The sequence below is a fragment of the Trichoderma citrinoviride genome (assembly GCF_003025115.1).
Source record: "Trichoderma citrinoviride strain TUCIM 6016 unplaced genomic scaffold BBK36scaffold_8, whole genome shotgun sequence".
NCBI classification, from domain to species: Eukaryota; Fungi; Ascomycota; class Sordariomycetes; order Hypocreales; family Hypocreaceae; genus Trichoderma; species Trichoderma citrinoviride.
This window is the reverse complement of record NW_020194716.1, coordinates 197,756-217,091: the sequence shown is the minus strand read 5'-3', so window position 1 is coordinate 217,091 and position 19,336 is coordinate 197,756. Positions and strand designations below refer to the sequence as shown.

Genomic DNA, 19,336 nt, shown 5'->3' with positions numbered 1-19,336 from the left:
CTGATTATGTCGTCATCTGTGATCATAGTGTACATTATACGGACCAGCCGCTATGAGGACAAGTACCCACGCTGTTCAGCTGCTCGTCAAATGATTCCCAAGGCATATCACCGACGTCCTGCCATCCCGTGGCCACTGCCGTCCACATATCGTGAAAGACCATGTCAGACATGTCAGAATCGGTCGACGGTTCCGACGGCGCGAATTCTGAACTCCATTGTGCGTCAGCCAAGCTCGAGCCGCCACTCATCATGGGGCATCCAAATGTCCTGCTGCTTGGGATCGTCCGTTCCTCCCCGAGTGAACTCAGTCGACGGTTGAACTTTGATTTGAGAAGGCCAAAGACGACGCGGTTGGCTGAGAGGATGCCGTTGGAAGCGACAGCCGTATCGGCATCACGCGAGACTTTAGACAGGAACTGGTCAAGCTGCATCTCAGAGCTTGCCCAAGTCCAGTTAAAGTCTGGACAGAGGTAGAGCGGAAAGGATAGCCGGAATGCCAGCGTGAGGACGACGATGAGCCGCGTCCAGTCGTTTACGGTAAACGAGAGCAGGGAGTTATCATCCAAGTCGCCTACGTAGTCCAAGTACGCCCGGATCTTTTTCGTAGCGCTGTATATATTTGGTATTGGCGGCGGGATGCGTACGCTCTTGACGACGGATGACAGCGTTTTTGCTACGGGAAATTCCAGTAAGCTGCCGGCGTCGAAGAAAATGTCGAGGAACAATGTCTGCATTCGAATGGGTTCCTTATCTTTCTTTTTGTGAGCATATGATCACACTGATATTGGCATCATCCTACTTACCAAAGGCCGCAGGGCATGTGGCTAGGATATTGCTTCGTATTTGTTGGTACCGTTGCTCAAGCCCCACGAGGATCAACTGGCTGTTTCGCACAGTATCCTTCACCCTCTCGTTCATGGCATCCGAGGCATCGGAACATAGAATAGACAAGCGTACCATAGCCGCGAGTATGCGGTCACCTTCTGTTTGAGCATTCTGTTCCAGAGTGTCAAGGGCAACGTTGGCCCAAGGAGGGAGGCGAGTTGGCACGCATCTTTCTCCTTTCCATACAACGACGTATCTGACAATAGACGAATGTTAGAATTGCCCACAGTATGAATGATATCAGTGTAGAATGACTCACGTAGAGACGAGATACACGTAGGCGAGATAAGCACGAATCTTATCCAGTTTCTCCTCTGTCACTCTTTGCCCCCACACATTAGATGCGAGGAAATTCTCATCCAGGCCGAGCTCATGGATGATGTCCGCAGCCATACGGACGCAGTAAGCCAACTGTGCGCTTTTAGGCTTCAGATGGAAGGGATACCTAGTGGCGATCCGTGAGCGGGAGAAGGGGAGCCATATCAGATCGGTCGACTTACCATGCACAGTATATCAACAAGCCCTGTAACAACTGGATACTTCTCTCTCCGCCTGACACATATTTGAGGCCCAGAACTCTCAGAAACTCTTCATCGTACAACGAGTGTTTCTGCACAGTTCTCGATCTTGAGGCCACGGTCAAGATGGCCAGTAGAATAAAAGGCCTCGTGGAAGCCACATGCGTGACGGTCGAGCCGGCAGGCAGGGATACAAAGGGTATGTAGTCCACCATGCAGTCAAAGGAGTTTAGGAGAGCCTCGGCTGAAGCCAAGTTGAATTGGGGCTTCCGCCATGTGTCGAAAAGAGAGCGAGACTGGCTTGACGAGGTCGAGCAGATGGACTCACTCGGCGTCTGCAGGATGTCGTTCGTCAAGTTGGTCTCGAGCAAATTGTCAAACGCACTGTTGTGCACTTCACGGAGAGTCGCGAAGCCATCATCAACATTTGGCCGGGGAGGCACAAGATAGTTGATACTGAACGTGCTGGACTGGCCTAGAGCCTCTGGCGACGGTTCCGCATCTGAGCTTCTGCGATGAGAAGCAATGTGTTAGAGAGAGGTGTCAAGGAGATAAAAGACTCAGACCAAATTCATGTACTGTGAGCCTTACGATACCGCTCTCCGTGCTCTACGAGGCCGAGCCTTGGTCCGAGACACGCACTCTCTCCTCGATGCAAGACACCTGTCGGATATAAGTAAAAGGAAAACCGACACTTGTTTCTGTTCCACACTTGCTTCCTACACACGCCCGGCTGCTCACTAGGTTGACACTTGGCCTTGGCTGCACGGCAGTGTTCGCAGGCGGTCGAGTTCCGCTTCAAGACGGGCTTTCGCGTTGCTGATGAGTCTCGGTCCATTGAGGAAACTAGTATTGCCGATATCAAGGCCGGGAACATGAAATAATGCAGAATCGAGACGGTTGACGTAAGTCTTGAGTTGTGAAGTTGTTGAAGTTGTCTTTGAGAAAGAGAACAAGGGACGCCATTGAATGAGGACGCTGTACGTACATGTAACTGAAGTGGTTTGTCATGAGGCTTGCTTACGTAGGGAGACGGCGGCGGGGATGCTACATCCGTGTGGGTGCCGGATATAGCGTCTAATGCTGTTGGTTCAAGAGCCGTGAGATGAAGGTTGATGTGGATTGCTTCAACATGACTGGGTGACTCACGAGTGCGGTGGACTTATTTGTAACGTTCCCGATCCTTTCTTGTTCCTATTTATTCAGAATTGCCCCGTCGTTGTCCCTCTTCAACCTTTGCCACTCGGCATGATGCCTCAATGGGACATACCAGTGGTCATTCATATGTTGTTGTGTGCCGAGTCCCCTGCAACAGGAGCTTCATGTTAAAGGCCATGAGGTTGTCAAACCATTTCCAGAGACAGGATTTTCCGAATTTGACTCATTCCGCATCGGCGATACCGTTCAAAACACCGTTCGGGTTACAATCGTCCAACAGACAATCCTTCACGATCCTCACGGACGCTTGGGGCACCCTGGTCAATCTTCGACACTAATCCCGCCATCTCAAAAGGATCCCGCAAGACCCGGTTCAGTACAGCGGCTTCTGTGGCAGTGTGTTGGCGAGATTGCAGAGCGCTCCAGCTATGCCAGAAAGCGACACAGCGCCTCGGCAAAAGGACGAGATATGTAGCTATCAGACGAAGTCCAAAGATCTCACACATCTTTGATATTGCAGCTTACGCAATCGAGCTCCTGCAAGCTGCATGAATTAGAAATCTCAGCATCCATTCGAGCTCGGCTAAAGTGGTTGTTGGCATCAGGATCACTCCAGATGCTCTGCTGAAGATAGCCGTCGACAGGTTATAAGCCTCACGGCACCCAATTGCGGGATCTGAGACATTGCGTTCCCTTTCACGATATCCGGAGGAAAGATATTGGATATACATACCTTGTACAATCACTCTTGAGTCTCCGTTCAGCTTCTTTCTCCCTCCTTCCCCTAACGCTAGATACCGCTAGATCAAAGAGCGGTCCACAGCGCAAGAGAAGATATCGCTGCTATATGCATCTTCATTTCAATTACATCGTTGCTGCCTTCATCCGTGCTATATCGGTACGTCTCATCTACCAGGCATCTTCATATAGATATCCTGCGGCAATGGCTTCAACTTCCGCCATCTTCCACAGAGCATCCATTCCAAAACCCCCAAACGGACCGGCAAAAAGTTCGACACCAATGGCAACGTGCTGCCATCTCCAGGCATTACGATCATCTGCCATCTCCCGCAGGACAACCAGCTATACAAGGCGCATTTGCCAATCACTCCAGCAGAGCCGATCACCAAGGTCTACACTCTTCTGCCGCTACCGAGTTGGGATATGACAGTCTTCGAGGGCGTCTGCGATCTGAGATACAAGCCTGAGCATCTGGCACGAAGGTCTGGCTCTTGATGCACCGTTACAGAGCTGTCACAATCCCTTCCGCGAAAAACTCTCCGAACTCTGACCTTGGAATACAAGCGCCTCTGAAAATGGCCGTTTTAGGACTGATCATGAGCCGAGCTGCCATTTGCCTCGACTTAGACCCAATTCTCGCCGCAGAGAAGAAGGCATGAGAAGACTCCGCAATAGGTTGTCTGATCCGGTACAACTTTGATCCAAAAGGGACGAGACGTATGTCTTCCATCTCGCCCTTGCGTAGGCTTCGACTAGCTATTTGACGGTGCAAGATTCCCCAGCTCAGACCTATCTCGTAGGGATATGTCCCTCCACAACTTCTCTAATAGCTCCTTGCGCGAGTCTTCCCATATTACTCCCTTGAACGCAATTTGGAACTCCTCCTTTGTCCAAACCATGAGCGATGTAGCAAGTGGTTCCATATTTTCGATAAACCACCGTCTCTCGCTCCATTCGGATGCAGCTCCATATCCCACAAACAATACCCATAACAACCACCGCTGTCTGTATGGGATAGAGTTCCACCAGGCTTTATCTTGCATATTAAGGGACTCTCTTAGCTCCTAAGATAACTTGTACAGCAGCTGGGATCGAATCGGCAGCTCCCTCAGCACCATGTAAAGGTATGTGTAGGCTGCAATAACCATCAGCACAGAACGAGAAGAGATATACTGGTCACCCTTGAGCGCTTCGGATTTATCATTTCGGAGAGCAAGGAGCTCGCATTCGACGCTGTATATCTGCTCGCCGATTGATTTTCGATCCAGGCCAGCATGGTGTTTTGAACTGAAGGCTGTAGATATGCGTCTGAGGGAACGTAAAGCTGGATTTACGGGTGAAGCAGCACCAAAGATGTTCTCCGGAGAGAGCATTTTATCTTGGAGGCTATCAGGCAGACTGGTATCGCTCCGGTCTGCTTCCAAGGGGAGTGGAAATGATGGCTTGGACCCCCAGATGTTGGAGTAAGATAAATCAGCCCTACATTACGGTGAGCATTGGATCAGCCGGTGTCAAGTGCAAGCTTACCATGTTACCACTCCTCGGTGTCCTGGAACTATATTCTTGATGCCTCCTCGATGCTCAACCATCAACTGAAGGCCTTTCATGTGGATTTTGCCCTGATCAAATTGCCCAGCAATATTCTAACGTCATGTCAGTAGTCGAGCCTGTAAGGAATCCGGGGCGAGAATGTGTTGGGTGAAGTCTCACTTCTCTTGCAATGATCAACGAAACAGCAGCAATGAGGGTATCCCTTATGACACCCACCTCGAGACCCTTGTTAATCAAGCGAAATGCCTCTCTTCCGTGGTAAAGGCTTCCAGGAGAATCGATGAATCCGTATCTTAGATTGTAATCGAGGCTGACAAGGTACATGACCGCATGAAACATGGCAACCTCTTCTCTTACGTAGTAAAAGCATTCAGGCGTGAGATTGAGGGCGATACAGTTGACGCTGTATGCATGCTGATCTGTGTAATGAACCGATTAGCCAAATCTTCTCGTTAAAACGAGTTTGTTTGTTTGTTTGTTTGTTTGAGAGCCAAACCGATCTACGAAAGAAGTGGCGTGATGAAACAAAAGTCAAGGGCATTGCACTCACAGTAGAGTAAGAATCTCTCGCCCTCAGGTCCCAGCGGGAACTGAAACGAGTCAAAAGGATCTGAAAATGCTCCACCCCTCATTAGGAGGTTCTTGTCTGGCATCAAACTCTGGCGAATCAACCATGGCCTGTTGATCAGCTGCGCCTCACTTGCCGAATTGCATTCTTTGTTCGTTCTTGGCCCTTTGATGGAACGTCTTGGTTTTGCAGGCTTCTTTTGTTGTCGTGCTTTCGAACCGACCCTGAACTTGCTTTCAAATATCCGCTGCGGCTTCTCCTGAAGATGAGCAGCAGCCATTTTACTTGTTAGTGCGGGATGGTTCTGTCTCCAAACGTAGTCCCGCATAGCCTGACTGCGGACTATTCTGGATACATCCCTATGAGGAGCGTTTGTTGATGTTCCAGTAACTGTGACGAATTCGAGTGGTTGTACATCATATTCATCAGTGTAAGTACGCCTCTCGTCGTGGGGCCTGGACGAGAGATTTACCACAACTGCGCCCCTAATTAACACTCAACTGTGGCAACTGAAGCAAAAGAGAGACGCATACCGTTGTTATGGACGAATCCGGAAGCCCCGAATATCCTCTCTCCACTCATGTTCAGGCGTGTAAGTAAGCGGCAATTGGCAATTGGGGTTGACCAGTCGTAACATGTCAACCAAGGTTATACATGAATTATAGTAATTGCGTAGTGGAAAAGCTGAATGGGAAGAAAGAGAAATATAAGTGGATAGAATAGAATAACCAGACCTTGGATTGTTTCAGTCTCAGCAGGCATGATGAAGCACAATGATGGACATTATTAATCTCTCCTCGTCCCGTTCTCCAACACCTCGTATTAGCTCGTAAACTTGCCCCTCTCTCTTTGGCACCATGGCTGGTTGGCTTAGTCAAAACAACGACCCGTATCATTTTCTTTGCCCAGCCCCTGCCTATCGAATAGAATTCTACCTACTGTTTTAGAAGTCCCAGAATCTGGCGTGTCACTCTCCACCTGAACAATGCCAGTAGATTGAGACCCTACAGCAAGTTATTAGCAGACAAGTAGAGCCCAAAGCCAGGCCAGGGCTAGGTGAGATGGTGTGAAAGCTCTATGGACGCCTCTTGGCGGGACAGCCGCTGATTAATTCGGCAGCCTGATGCCGGCCTGATAGAAACGGTGTGAACGAGCTGGCATCGCGAAAAGTCTAAATTTCTCAGCATCTTCATTAGTGAGCAAAGGGGCGCCTAGATTTTGCTGCCATATCGTAGATGCGGATGGTTAGAAGCATATTATGCCTCGGCGTATATATATATACAGGGGGGAGAAGGGAGAAATTGAATGAGCATCTATCATTGCGTGATACATCATCAGGACTATCACAAGCAAGCGTTGATATACACTCAAGGAATTCTTAGCTTCTCAATCACATCAATGGCTCCCTCGGTGCTCATTATTGGCGCAGGCGGTGCCTTTGGACGACCCCTGGTAGAAGAGTTCGTCAAGCAAAAGGCCAAATTCTCCAGGGTTGGCATCCTCGCCGACCCTGCCAAAGTGTCCAAGTTTTCCGACGCCGCAGCTCAAGGCATCGACATTGTCCCAGGCTCATTTTTGGACCCAAAGGCATATAAGGGTATGCCAACAGCGTACGATCGAGAAGCAAGCAGGCCGTTTACTAACAAGCGGTAGGCTTTGAAGTCGTTGTCTCTCTAGCAGGCAATGCCATTATGAGACTCCAGCCCGCCATGATCGAAGCCGCCATCGCAGGCGGAGTTCGTCACTTCTACCCGTCGGAATTTGGCTCAGACGTCGCCCAGGACAGCCTCAAGACCTTTCGCTATTTCCGTGATAAGCGAGTCACCCGCGATCATCTGGCGGCTAAAGCAAAAGAGCATCCGGATTTTTACTACACGCTGATGCTGACGGGCATCTTCACCGAGTGGGCTGCCGATCCGTTTTACGGCGTTGATGTCGAAGCTCATGTTGCGAATACATATGGACGTCCCGATGCGCAAATCTCTGTGACATCAATTCCTGAGTATGTCGTGTTTTATAGAACATTCACTTTTTTCTTTGTCAATCCCTTCTAACTAGTGGGTGCTTCATTAGTATCGCGAGATATACTGTCGAGTCCATCCTGCTGCCCCTAAACCCCGGTGTCCAAAAGCGTGAAATCCGCGTCACCGGAGAGCGGACCACCTGGCAGAAGTTCATTGATGACTTGGGCGAGGTGCAGGGAGTCAAGTACAAGTGCACCTATCTCGATCCAGAGGAGGCCGCCGCAAGGCAAGACGAAGCCCGAAGGAGCGGTGATGAAGCGGCCGAACTGATGTGGTCAGTTAAGCCTTTGGCTGCCTCCGGAAACGGAATCGTTCCTGGACAGCTGGACAATGACAGATTCTCATTTCGACCGGAGTCTGTGAAGGAAACGTTCCGGCGGGTGTATGGTTAAGAAAGGTTTCTAGATGAATAACCCCGGTTGTTGGACATGAAGAACGCCTGCGCATAATGAAACTATAAGAGCAAATGACATGCATAACTGAAAGTGCTCTTTCCGTAAAGACAGCATGAAGTACTCGATGGTTTTCTCGCCACTGGTGACTGGAAGTCGGCCTGTGAAGCTGCTGTAAAGCCTGGTGACAATGCTGACGGTCAACAGCTCAGGCCTGAAATGGTTAGGATTGAGAAAGTCTCGCTGGGTGATAAGGGAGAGAAGGGTAGCACCTCTGAGGATCATGTTCGTGGCCAACGACATGATCCCGGTGCCCATATTTGTGCTTGTATTCGTGGATCCTGATTCGAAAGCAAGAGGGCTGATCTGGACCAGTGCATCATCAAGTGGTAGACAACTCTCTGACATGATGCAGTTTCTGCTTATCCTCTTCTTACAAATTCAGCCAGAGGTACGCGCATGACTACTGTCTACTGGCATGTTGCTTACAAGAAGCCTTCTATGCTTCCTCGGCAAGTTCCGTAACAGCAGGGCGGGTTCCTTCGATCTCCGACGTTGTCCTGCTGTAACCTGTTGCCCCCATCGTCGGACATACAAAGCAGCTCTGAGCGCTTGCCCCGATAGACGATGCTCCACATTGAAACCCCCCAATTCAAAAAGTTTCCTGATTGAGCAAACGGTCTGCATTAGTTGCATTTAGTCTCTCTGCACCAGGATCCCCAGATTTTCCCGCTTTAGACAACAGTCTCGAGTCTTGCCACCATCCGACAATCAAGATAGTCTAGAGTTGTTTAACTTGTCGGATCCGTCTGACTCAACTGTGACTCGGCTGTTGAACCGCATCTCACGCTATGATAGAGTCGCGTCTGTGTAGGTCGTTGCTGAAAGACATGCTAGTTGCAGCACAATGCCGAGGTTGGTGACGTTTCCTCAACCTTGTGCATGTCCATTTGTATTAGAAATGAGATCGTACAGTTACTTCATGTTACCAACTCCTGAAGTTATCGGGAATATTTACTTCAATGCAAGGGTGCATTCCATGTTTCTTCTGATGCTACCTGGCGCTCTCAGCGCAATGGAACTCGAGTGTATGGCAAGAGATATTTAATGCAGCGTCCACCCTCATATTATCGCCGCATAGCTATCAACATAATTGCAAGACAATCTTCAAGAACAATCTACTCAACCAGCTCACCATCTCACAACGAGGCAAACAGACGTCGATACACTTTCCATCATGAGCGTCACTTTCACCGTCCAACGAGGATCTCAAAGCGGGAAAGTCGTTCAAGGCACCTCCAGCCGACAACTAGGCCGCAACGAGGCCTATCTCAAAATCACACACTCTGGCCTGTGTGGAACAGATGAACACTATCTCCACAACGGAATCGTTTTAGGCCACGAAGGAGTTGGCATTGTCGAGGCAGTTGGCCCAGACGTTACTACCGTCAAGGTTGGTGATCGAGTCGGATTCGGCTGGGTTCACAAGACGTGCGGACGGTGTCAATACTGCCTTACAGGTGTGTTATCCAACTGCTCTCAGACCGGCTGGACCATATCGCTAACCTTGCGAGAGGATTGGACACGTACTGCGAGAACAAGACAGAATTCGGAATCCATGACCATGACGTTGGCTCATTCGCCAGCCACGCCGTCTGGGATGCCGATGCGCTCCACAAGATTCCCGATGGCCTCGATAGTGCTCATGCTGCTCCACTGATGTGCGGCGGAGCTACAGTTTGGACGCCCTTTGCTCTGTATGGCATCCGCCCGACTGATCGCGTCGGCATCGTTGGTGTTGGCGGCCTGGGACACTTGGCCATCCAGTTCGGAGCAAAGATGGGCTGCAAGGTCGTCGTCTTCTCCAGCAGCGAGTCCAAGAGAGAGGACGCGATGAAGCTAGGCGCAAGCGAGTTCCATGTTCTACACGCGGATTCCCCTCTAGAGGGAATCGAGCCGGTCAGGCACATGCTGCTCTGCGGAAATGCGCAACCCGACTACAGCCGGTAAGTTAATAGGTCCGACATTGAGCATAGAGTCATACTAAGAGACTCGATTTCCAGTATCATTCCGCTTACGGCATCGGCCGGCAAGATTTACAACTTGATTGTGAGCTTCGATGCGCCTCCGATGCCAATGCTGCCGCTCATGGCGAGAGGCATCAGCATCCAGGGCTCGGCTGGAGCACCTCGAGCGGAGATCAGGAAGATGCTGGACTTTGCGGTGCAGCATGGAATCAAGCCAACCATCATGACATGGCCATTGAACACCCAGGGTGTGGAGGATGCGATGAAAGTACTGCGAGAGGGCAAGATGAGGTACCGCGGTGTCTTGGTGGCGGAGTAACCCGTGGACATCTAGCGAACAGAATACATATAGATAGCTGTCACTACGAGCGACTAGAGTCACCTTATATTAAAAGCAAACTTTGCATTCTGATCTTGAAGCTGTATTACGAAAATAAGAATACAAGAGATCGTAAACGGATAGTAAGGCTTATAGCAGTGTCGAGCCGTCCTGCTTAGCTGCTTCCCTGCGGACACATCGATTGGGCACAATACAAAATCACCAAGACACAATTGCTTTGCGATATAGGTAGTTTACGTTGTGATCATTGCAAAAGGACAGTACCCAGAGAGTGTAAGAGAGCGATCCATGAATTCAGGGTAACTGGTCAACAATTACGGAGTACTAGGCTAAGAGACGCTCCCGGACGTATTGCAAACCCATCCAATCGCGGCACCGCAATGGTAGATTTTAACAGTTATTGATGCTTAGTTTAGCTATGATACTTCGTCCTGTACTATCATTGTGAAAGCTTAGGGTGGTCCCGTAGTTGTTGCTTGGCGAATGAGGCTTGGCAGCTTAAGTTCTCATGGAATCGTATATAGGCAATGCTCGCGTCTTTCGGTCGAAGTTTCGGTCATTATGTATGTTAACCAGTCTCGTCAGATGTGAGAGTCCTTGTCATCACCTTATATTCAACCTTCATCGAGTCACTCCTCGCTTTAGGCCCCTTCGTTGACTTACATGTTCTACCGCGACTATTGCAACTCTAAATACCTAGGCACGACATCAACGTAGCAGCTCACGCAACTGCTGAGGTCAGCGGCACCAGGTTTCTCCATCTCGCCTCAGCTCAGCTGCAAACATACCGTCCTTTTGTTGTCTCTCCAACATTTCATGCCTGGAAGAGCAGCGGCACCTTCTCAGACTCCTTTGCGAATAGACTGACAATGTTGCCCGAGTTGTCGGGTTCCTCGGAATTCCACAGCTTTGGCCTGCTCGGTTTCTCTATGGCAGACTTGCGGCTCACTTAACGGCGCTCAACCACCCGGATCTTTCTCACAAACTCATTCTAGCTAGAGCTGGTCCCAGCCCCGGGGAAGGCGCCGAGAGTGGAGACTCGGTCACGTTGGGACGTCTTGCCACGGCTTCGAACAATGAAGAAGAGCGCATGCATCGGTTTCTCGGAGGGCTTCCAGTCTCTTACACCAGAAAAGCAATCTTAGGGCGATAAGTGGTGGAAGCGCATGATGACCTATCGTTCAACGGATCGGACAATGTCGGGCCTGAAGAGACGGAGGCCCATACTGATGCTTTCCTCTGTTGGGCGATCCTGGAGGATGCATCTGGAGGCTCCCACAGCTGACTGCACGAGATCAACAATTCTGCCCTTGTCGCGAACGACGGCATGCTAATTCCTACAAGCAGCAGCTGGATCACATTCAAGAGACTAGCCAACGCTGATGGCCGCCTCCATCTGCATCTCGACGTGGGACATGGCTTCTTAAAAGTGTATGCGGCCCATGTTTGGAGCCTGGTGAACCATCTCTTGGATTTCTAAGCATAGCGAGATTTCCAAGCGGGCTCGTCTCCGCTCAAACCACGTTATGCGTTCATAATGATTCCCTTTACTCTCCCACAAAGCATAAACGTGAAGCTATGGACAGCTTGTCGACTTTCACGTGAGAGACCAACATGACTGTAGTCATCCTGTTGTTCATGATAACTACTAGTCAATATGCTCATAAGACCCTTTACCTCATTTGTTATAGAATCATTGCCGAGTTGTCACAATGTAGTGCTACGACCATACTCATGAAATCTCCAAGTTAAGCGCCTTCAAGAATTCAACAGCGAGAAACACTGTCACGCCGCTTTGGCCCAAATGCTGCGACAAGGAATCTGGACAAGAACATAATTCCGTCTTCATTCTTGATATATTTGTTGTAAATCTGCAGCCATTTTGCCGGAGTCTCCCAAGAATTGCAATCTTTCGACATTTGAAAAGCCTCGGGATCCTTGAAGGCCCCCAGAGTCGAGGTTCGTCCCCTTAGTAGACCATTTGCCGAATCGGGCAGTTGGTGCATAAGCTCCACCAATCCTGCGCGCCACAAGGTGTCGGTTGAAGAGCTGAGAAAAGCTATGTAAGCTGCTACTGCACCGCTGTCTCGAAACTGCAAATGGTGGTAGTTGTTGATGATGGAACAACTACGCCTGACAAACATGAGAGACAATTTGGTCTTGCTGTAGAATGGAAACTTCTGGGTTTCTAATCCTGAATATGCGGAGGCTGATTAATCTTGAGGATGGCTTCTTCTTCCAAGCACGCTCGACGATATTGTATAAGTATCTGCTGAAATCCTCGCCATGGAGAAAAAGACTTATAACATATATCTCGAGCACTTCATCACAACTGCCACAACCATCACTATCACAGCAGCGACTCTTCTTGACACCCGCAACCTCATCTACCAACAATGGCGAAGAACGACCTCCTCGTCCTTACTGGAGCCACCGGCTTCCTGGGCTTCAAGACCCTAGTCTTGGCCCTTGAAGCAGGCTACAACGTCCGCATCGTCGTCCGATCCGCCGCCAAGGCCAGTAAGGTCCTCAACTCGCCCTCCATCAAGGCATTGAACCCTTCCGCAGAGAAGCTCTCCCACGTTATCGTCGAGAACATGGAGATTCCCGGTGCCTTTGACGAAGCCCTCAAGGGAGCGACCTATGTCATCCACTGCGCCTCTCCCATCCCCAGCTTTGGCGGCGAGGCTGTTACTCAGGAGCAGTACAACGAGTACTTCATCCAGCCTGCTGTCCGAGTGACGATTGGGCTCCTTGAAAGCTGCCGCAAGGCTGGCACCATTCGACGCGTTGTCATCACCAGCTCCGTTGCCGCCAATATCCCCTGGCAATACTACCTTGGCCAAGGAGACGACAAGATCTTCACCGCCGAGAGCCGCATTCCCGTCGACAAGGGGCCCTACGAGTCCGAGTTCCAGGCCTACAGCGCCAGCAAGGCCGCTGCTCTGAACGAGTCCGAGGCTTGGATCGCAAAGAACAAGCCCAACTTCGACCTCATCAGCATCCTTCCCGGCTGGATCTGGGGCTACGACGAGCTGGCCACGTCGCCCAAGGACTTCGAGTCCAGCTCGACCAACTCCGTCCTCCTGGGTTTCCTCCGAGGCTCTCAGACCACTGTCGGAGCCCACAGCAATTCAGTGCTGGTTGACGACGCTGCAAAGATCCACGTCTTGGCTCTGGATCCCAAGATTCCAGGCAACCAAGCCTTCCTCGCCGTGGCGGATAGCGTTGACGGTAAGCCGTGGGAAGAAGCCATTCCCATCCTCAAGAAGAACTACCCGGAAGCAATCGAGAAGGGACTCCTGAAGACGACTGGAAAGCAGCCAACTATTTACATCCGCCTCGACGGTAAGAAGACGGAGCAGACTTTTGGTTTCAAGCTTGCTGGGTATGAAGAGCAGGTCAAGAGCTTGGTGGACCAGTATCTCCAGATTGTCAAGGCTTAAGAATGCATTTACCTAGATTAGGCATCCTTTTTAATCCCTTCTGAGCCATCAGTCCAACTTTATTCTTAACATGGACGTGAATATGCCCTTGCAATGTCTCAAGACTCTAGATTTGCGCTATCATGCCTTTTCTCTATAGATACATGTTTACTTGCAATCATAACAATACCTCGGCATATACAGACACCAAACCGTGTTCTACAACTTGGCAAACAGACCCTTTGTCGCTCCTTTGCCGAGCTGAACCAGGGTGCTCTTAATCCGCATATAAGCCTTGATGCCCTCAAAGCCATTCTCAACGCCGATGCCACTCATTTTCCATCCGCCAACGGGCATCTCAGCCGGAGACTCTCCCCAGGTGTTGATCCAGGTTATACCAGCTTGTAGCTCTTTCACCACGCTCTGTGCCAAACTCAAGTCCGTAGCCACCACGCCGGCAGCCAGTCCTGTCTCGGTGTCATTTGCCCGACGAATGAGCTCTGGCAGCCACTCCTCCTGGGATCTGCCTTGCGTCTTGTACGGCAATATGGCCATGACGGGGCCAAAAATCTCTTCGCGCACAATCCGCATGTCATCGGTGCAGTTGGTGAAGATGACGGGCGGGACCCAGTATCCCTCGGGTGTCGGTTTGTGCTTCTGGGCATCGACAGCCCCATCGTATAGGACCTTTGCTTTATCTGTCTCCTTGCCATGTCGAATGTACATGTTGACCTTGTCTCGCTGAGCGGAGCTGACGACGGGGCCAAAGTTTGTCTTTTCGTCTTGGGGCAAACCCATTCGGATGCCCTCCCGGCAGCGCTTGACAAGGGCCTCCTCGACGCGCGACAATAACGTATCAGGGATGAACACGCGGGTGCCATTTGTGCAGACCTGGCCGGTGGAGAAGAAGTTGGCCGCCATGGCAACATCAGCTGCCTCGTCGACATCGGCATCTGGGAGGACAACCAGCGGGCTCTTGCCACCCAGCTCCATGGTGATGCTCTTCATGCCCTTGGCCGCCTCGCTGGCGACTTTGCTGCCCGTGCTGACCTGGCCTGTGAAGCTAACCTTGGCGATACCCGGATGAGCGACAAGGGGGGCTCCCACGCTGGGGCCATCGCCGTAGACGACGTTGAAAACTCCAGGCGGCACGCCGGCTTCGATGTAGATCTCGGCTAGTGTGTTTGCATGGAGAGGCGTCACCTCGCTCGGTTTGTATACCATGCAGTTTCCGGCGGCGAGACAGGCGGCAGACTTCCATAGCGCAATCTGGATCGGATAGTTCCAGGCGCCAATGCCGGCGCATACTCCCAGAGGCTCATGGGTGGTGAGGACGTATGCGTCTGGCCGTAGTGTCGTGTGCTGGCCGGGCTGGCTGTTGGCGATGAAGTGCGCGTAGTATTCGAGGACGTCGGCCCCAGTCACCACATCAACTGTCGACGTCTCGGACCAGGCCTTGCCGGTGTCGAGCATCTCGGTGCGGGCGAGCGCATCGTTTCGCTCTCTCAGAATGGCGGCAGCTCGAAGAAGGATAGAAGCGCGTTTGGGGGAAGGCGTTTTCGACCATACTGGAAATGCTTTTTGAGCAGAGGAGACAGCGTCGTCGAGCTGTGAGGGTGTCGTGGTGTAGACTGTAGCCAGCGGTTTGGCGGTACTGGGATCGATGGACTGGAAGGTGTGGGATCCAGAGGATTGGGGCTGTGGCTTTCCGGAATAGAAAGTATGGATTTCTTTTGAGAATGTCATCTTGGGAGACGATTGTGTGCGCTTAACCTATGGTCTGTCACAGGTTATGCTTAATGTCATGAAGATTGCAGTTTGGTGTTGTTGGTGAGAGAAAGTTGGAGTTGGGAGGAGCTGGACAGTGACGTCGATCTTGTCTGCAACAGTACAGGCTCAGGAACGGGGACCTCCGTCGACCGGCACGCTATTTCATGAGTATTTTCCAAGTCTCTATCAAGTCTCCACAGTGGCTAGGACAGGGTAATTCTTGCTAGCCCAGGACATGACAAGTGATGGCAACTGAGGAGCGAGAAAGAACGAAGTAACACTGTATTGCCTTCATGCAGTACTACTACGAAGCACAACTTCTTGCCTCACCTGTCAGGGACGCAGCAACAGCATGTCACTGTGGGGTTGAACAGACTGGGGCTTTTCAGTCTTGAACGCCTTTTGTCTGGGGCTGAGAGACCGCCAAAGTGCTAGAGAACGACTGCTCAGACACGCTACTGTAGGGCGTGAGAGCGTTTACCTGCATCCGGAAAGCAGGCATGAGACAGGCAATGAAGAGAATTGCAAAACAGACACGAGTGACAGGTGGAAAAAGCCGGGCTACGTCACCGATGGATCCTCGGGGCCGAGATGAGAGGATACCAAGTGAATACTCTTCGACTATCCCGGTCCGGCGGTGGAGCCTCCGAGATGCTGAGCCGACTCGGCTTGGCAGGGAGAGGCAAAGGATTTGTCCTGCATCCGTGCATTCTCGTACGATTTCAACGGGTAGATGGTAGGGACGCAAGGGAGGTACTGTAGGTGATGGTTGTTGACGAAACAAAATGAGTGAAATGTATTGGAGTCTGGCAATGAGCAAAGAGGGAGTGGTTAAGTCTCTCGCGAGGACTTACACGAAATTCATGCTTCTAAATCACTGTTGGGGCTAATGCTCTATCTGGGAAATTCAGCTGTGCTTGAAAATCTCGACAGCCACCGCAGCAATAGTTGTCCCGACTACTACTTGTACTGCTAGCAGTGAGACTCGATGCAAACGACCGCTATATGTTCGTGGCTTGGTCTTCGATACAGTAACGCCAACTGTACAGCGCGAGGCTGGCGAGGTACTTTGGGTGGGGAGCCAAGATCCTTCTCAGGTAACAGCCAATCAGCATCCGCATTACTGCCCGGATCAACCTAGCCCCGTCCCTTAGTCATGCTCCACTCCGCCCTCCTGCATCAGCTAAGCCTGGCTTCAAACTCCTCCGACGCCTCATTTCAGCTAAGATCATCATCTCCTCACCAAACCAACCGCCCGAACTGGCTTATAAACAGCATCAACACCGGCTTCTTCCCCGCAATTCGTGCCGGCGGACGAATGTCGTTCTTGGCACACTGTGCTGCTCGCCCTGGAGACCTCGGACCAACTGCTGGGATGGGCCACAATGTCTTGATAGAGAACTGGATTTTGACGTCATGGCCTCAGACACTGTGCGGCAAGATGCCATTTCAATTCTCCCTTCTTCTCCAATTTCTCCAGACGGTGAAAGGAAACCGTGGCGCCGAACTTTGGGACTCGTTTTGACAGGAACCCTGAAGATCGATCCTATTGGGTAAAAGTGCGTGAGATTCTTTTTTCAATCAGGGACCGTCTCCATCTGGTAACATCTCGTACCATATCGTCTGCCAGGAGAGGCACACATAACACTCCAATCCGCTGATTCCGTCTCCACCGCAAAACGATTCGAAAACGAGGCCATGCTGCTCCATGACGACTCGGGAGCCCGGTGCCAGCCGTGCCCCGTTAGCGTCCATCGCATCTTGTCCTTGGATTTGGATTTGCAAAGGACCACAGCGGTGGCTCTGGCCGAGGACCAAGGCCAAGGGATATGCAGCTGAGGCTGACTCGCTTTGTCTATCACGCTCATAAATATCGCCGCTTTCCCCTGTTCACATGAGTTTGGCCTACTGGTTTTGCTGGATGCAGCCATCCTGTCGATTACACATAGTCTGGACGGATTAGACCAAACTCTGTTCAAGCCCTCGGCTGGCTTTCATATGTAACTTGAGGCTTCAACAAGCGTCGTGGCGTCCGATTTCCTTCCATCCCTAGTCAGGGCAGACTCTTCAAGATCTCCCCGCCTTCGCAAGACACGCACTCATCCATCTACTCCTCCATCCTCATCAGCCTCAACGACATCATGACCACCCGCTCTCTTCCCAGCAATGGCAGCTCTGCCTTTGACTACATCATCGTTGGCGGAGGCACTGCCGGCTGTGTAATTGCCTCGAGACTCTCCAGCTACTTACCCGAGAAACGTGTCCTCCTGATCGAGGCGGGTCCCTCAGACTTTAACCTCAACCATGTCCTTAACCTGCGGGAATGGCTGAGCCTGCTGGGCGGCGACTTGGACTACGACTACGGCACGACAGAGCAGCCGATGGGTAACAGCCATATTCGACACTCTCGCGCCAAGGTCCTTGGAGGATGCTCCTCGCACAATACACTCATTTCCTTCCGTCCATTCCGCCATGACATGGACCGTTGGGTGGCTCAGGGCTGCAAGGGCTGGACCTTTGAGAATGTCACCCGTCACATTGACAACCTTCGCAACACCTTCCAGCCCGTTCATGCACGCCATCGCAACCAGCTGTGCAAGGACTGGGTTCAAGCCTGTGCCTCTGCCCTCAACATTCCCGTCATTGACGACTTCAACGCCGAGATTCGCGAAAAGGGCCAGCTCACGCAGGGTGCGGGCTTCTTCAACGTCTCTTACAACCCGGATGATTGCCGCCGGAGCAGCGCGTCTGTCGCTTACATCCATCCCATCTTGCGCGGTGAGGAGCGGCGGCCGAACTTGACCATCTTGACTGAGGCTCACGTCTCCAAAGTCTTGGTCGAGAACGATGTGGCTAGCGGTATCGTTGTTCACTTGGCTTCTGGCGAGAGAGTGGTGCTCAAGCCCCGGAAGGAAATCATCCTTTGTGCCGGTGCTGTAGACACGCCCCGCCTTATGCTGCACTCTGGCCTTGGCCCTCGCTCACAGCTTGAGGGACTGGGAATCCCTGTTGTCAAGGACATTCCCGGAGTTGGCGAAAACTTGCTCGACCATCCCGAGACGATCATCATTTGGGAACTCAAGAAGCCGGTTCCTCCTAACCAGACAACCATGGACTCGGATGCCGGTCTCTTTCTCCGCCGAGAGCCCACCAACGCCGCCGGCAACGACGGTGATGCTGCCGACATCATGATGCACTGCTACCAGATTCCGTTTACACTCAACACAGAACGGCTGGGCTACCGCAGGATTCAAGACGGCTATGCCTTTTGCATGACTCCCAATATCCCCCGGCCTAGATCCCGTGGCCGCCTCTACCTGACTTCGGCGGACCCCGCGGTGAAGCCGGCGCTGGACTTCCGGTACTTCACCGACCCCGAAGGCTACGACGCCGCCACATTCGTCGCCGGCATCAAGGCGGCTCGCAAAGTTGCCCAGCAAAGCCCCTTCAAGGAGTGGCTGAAGGAGGAGGTTGCGCCCGGTCCTAAGGTGCAGACCGACGAACAGATTAGCGAATACGCTCGCCGTGTCGCCCATACCGTCTACCACCCTGCCGGAACAACCAAGATGGGCGACGTGACCAAGGATGAGGCCGCAGTCGTGGACCACGAGCTCAAGGTCCGGGGTATCGGCAAATTGCGCATTGCTGACGCCGGCGTATTTCCCGAAATGCCTACCATCAACCCCATGCTTACGGTGCTGGCCATCGGTGAGCGAGCCGCAGAGCTGATTGCCATGGAGGAGGGCTGGAAGCCCAAGCCGTCGAAGCTATAGATGAGATGCCCTTATGCTTCACTAGCACATAGATTTTCTGAACTACGAAGGTAAAAAGTAGAGGTAAATGAGACGGGGAGCCTGGCTTGGTCCGGTATAGCCGACCTTGCCGAGCGGTAGAGATGTCGCGATGTATATATCTTATCCAGCCTGTACAATGAC

At 51.7% G+C, this 19,336-nt stretch overlaps 8 protein-coding genes across 8 annotated transcripts; 5 read left to right on the top strand and 3 right to left on the bottom strand.

Annotated features, from left to right (window-relative positions):
• Positions 1–34: 34 nt before the first annotated feature.
• On the bottom strand, positions 35–2,088 carry BBK36DRAFT_1202046 (hypothetical protein; the record flags this gene model as incomplete). The annotated part of the gene is made up of 5 exons (XM_024897195.1): positions 35–753; positions 806–1,083; positions 1,147–1,332; positions 1,388–1,915; positions 1,997–2,088. Coding segments are annotated over 5 exons (1,803 nt in total), but the record flags the coding sequence as incomplete, so codon positions are not given.
• A 1,322-nt stretch (positions 2,089–3,410) lies between these two features.
• On the top strand, positions 3,411–3,799 carry BBK36DRAFT_1141514 (hypothetical protein; the record flags this gene model as incomplete). The annotated part of the gene is made up of 2 exons (XM_024893452.1): positions 3,411–3,461; positions 3,494–3,799. The coding sequence occupies 2 exons, from the start codon at positions 3,411–3,413 to the stop codon at positions 3,797–3,799; spliced, it is 357 nt and encodes a 118-aa protein (XP_024748876.1).
• A 257-nt stretch (positions 3,800–4,056) lies between these two features.
• Positions 4,057–6,005, bottom strand: BBK36DRAFT_1169268 (hypothetical protein; the record flags this gene model as incomplete). The annotated part of the gene is made up of 6 exons (XM_024895292.1): positions 4,057–4,368; positions 4,420–4,783; positions 4,832–4,947; positions 5,015–5,274; positions 5,406–5,900; positions 5,957–6,005. The coding sequence occupies 6 exons, from the start codon at positions 6,003–6,005 to the stop codon at positions 4,057–4,059; spliced, it is 1,596 nt and encodes a 531-aa protein (XP_024748875.1).
• An 816-nt stretch (positions 6,006–6,821) lies between these two features.
• BBK36DRAFT_20337 (NAD(P)-binding protein) lies at positions 6,822–7,839 on the top strand (the record flags this gene model as incomplete). Its single annotated transcript, XM_024897892.1, has 3 exons — positions 6,822–7,020; positions 7,077–7,425; positions 7,497–7,839. The coding sequence occupies 3 exons, from the start codon at positions 6,822–6,824 to the stop codon at positions 7,837–7,839; spliced, it is 891 nt and encodes a 296-aa protein (XP_024748874.1).
• A 1,237-nt stretch (positions 7,840–9,076) lies between these two features.
• On the top strand, positions 9,077–10,185 carry BBK36DRAFT_1120928 (alcohol dehydrogenase; the record flags this gene model as incomplete). The annotated part of the gene is made up of 3 exons (XM_024890758.1): positions 9,077–9,359; positions 9,416–9,845; positions 9,903–10,185. The coding sequence occupies 3 exons, from the start codon at positions 9,077–9,079 to the stop codon at positions 10,183–10,185; spliced, it is 996 nt and encodes a 331-aa protein (XP_024748873.1).
• A 2,417-nt stretch (positions 10,186–12,602) lies between these two features.
• On the top strand, positions 12,603–13,652 carry BBK36DRAFT_1120577 (NAD(P)-binding protein; the record flags this gene model as incomplete). Its single annotated transcript, XM_024890714.1, has 1 exon — positions 12,603–13,652. The coding sequence occupies one exon, from the start codon at positions 12,603–12,605 to the stop codon at positions 13,650–13,652; it is 1,050 nt and encodes a 349-aa protein (XP_024748872.1).
• A 198-nt stretch (positions 13,653–13,850) lies between these two features.
• BBK36DRAFT_1159699 (aldehyde dehydrogenase) lies at positions 13,851–15,377 on the bottom strand (the record flags this gene model as incomplete). The annotated part of the gene is made up of 1 exon (XM_024894224.1): positions 13,851–15,377. One exon carries the CDS (start codon positions 15,375–15,377, stop codon positions 13,851–13,853), a length of 1,527 nt encoding a protein of 508 aa, XP_024748871.1.
• Positions 15,378–17,090: 1,713 nt separating this feature from the next.
• Positions 17,091–19,200, top strand: BBK36DRAFT_1135491 (GMC oxidoreductase). Its single transcript, XM_024892662.1, has one exon. It carries the CDS (start codon positions 17,543–17,545, stop codon positions 19,172–19,174), a length of 1,632 nt encoding a protein of 543 aa, XP_024748870.1. The 5' UTR covers positions 17,091–17,542; the 3' UTR covers positions 19,175–19,200.
• The last annotated feature ends 136 nt before the right edge of the window (positions 19,201–19,336 follow it).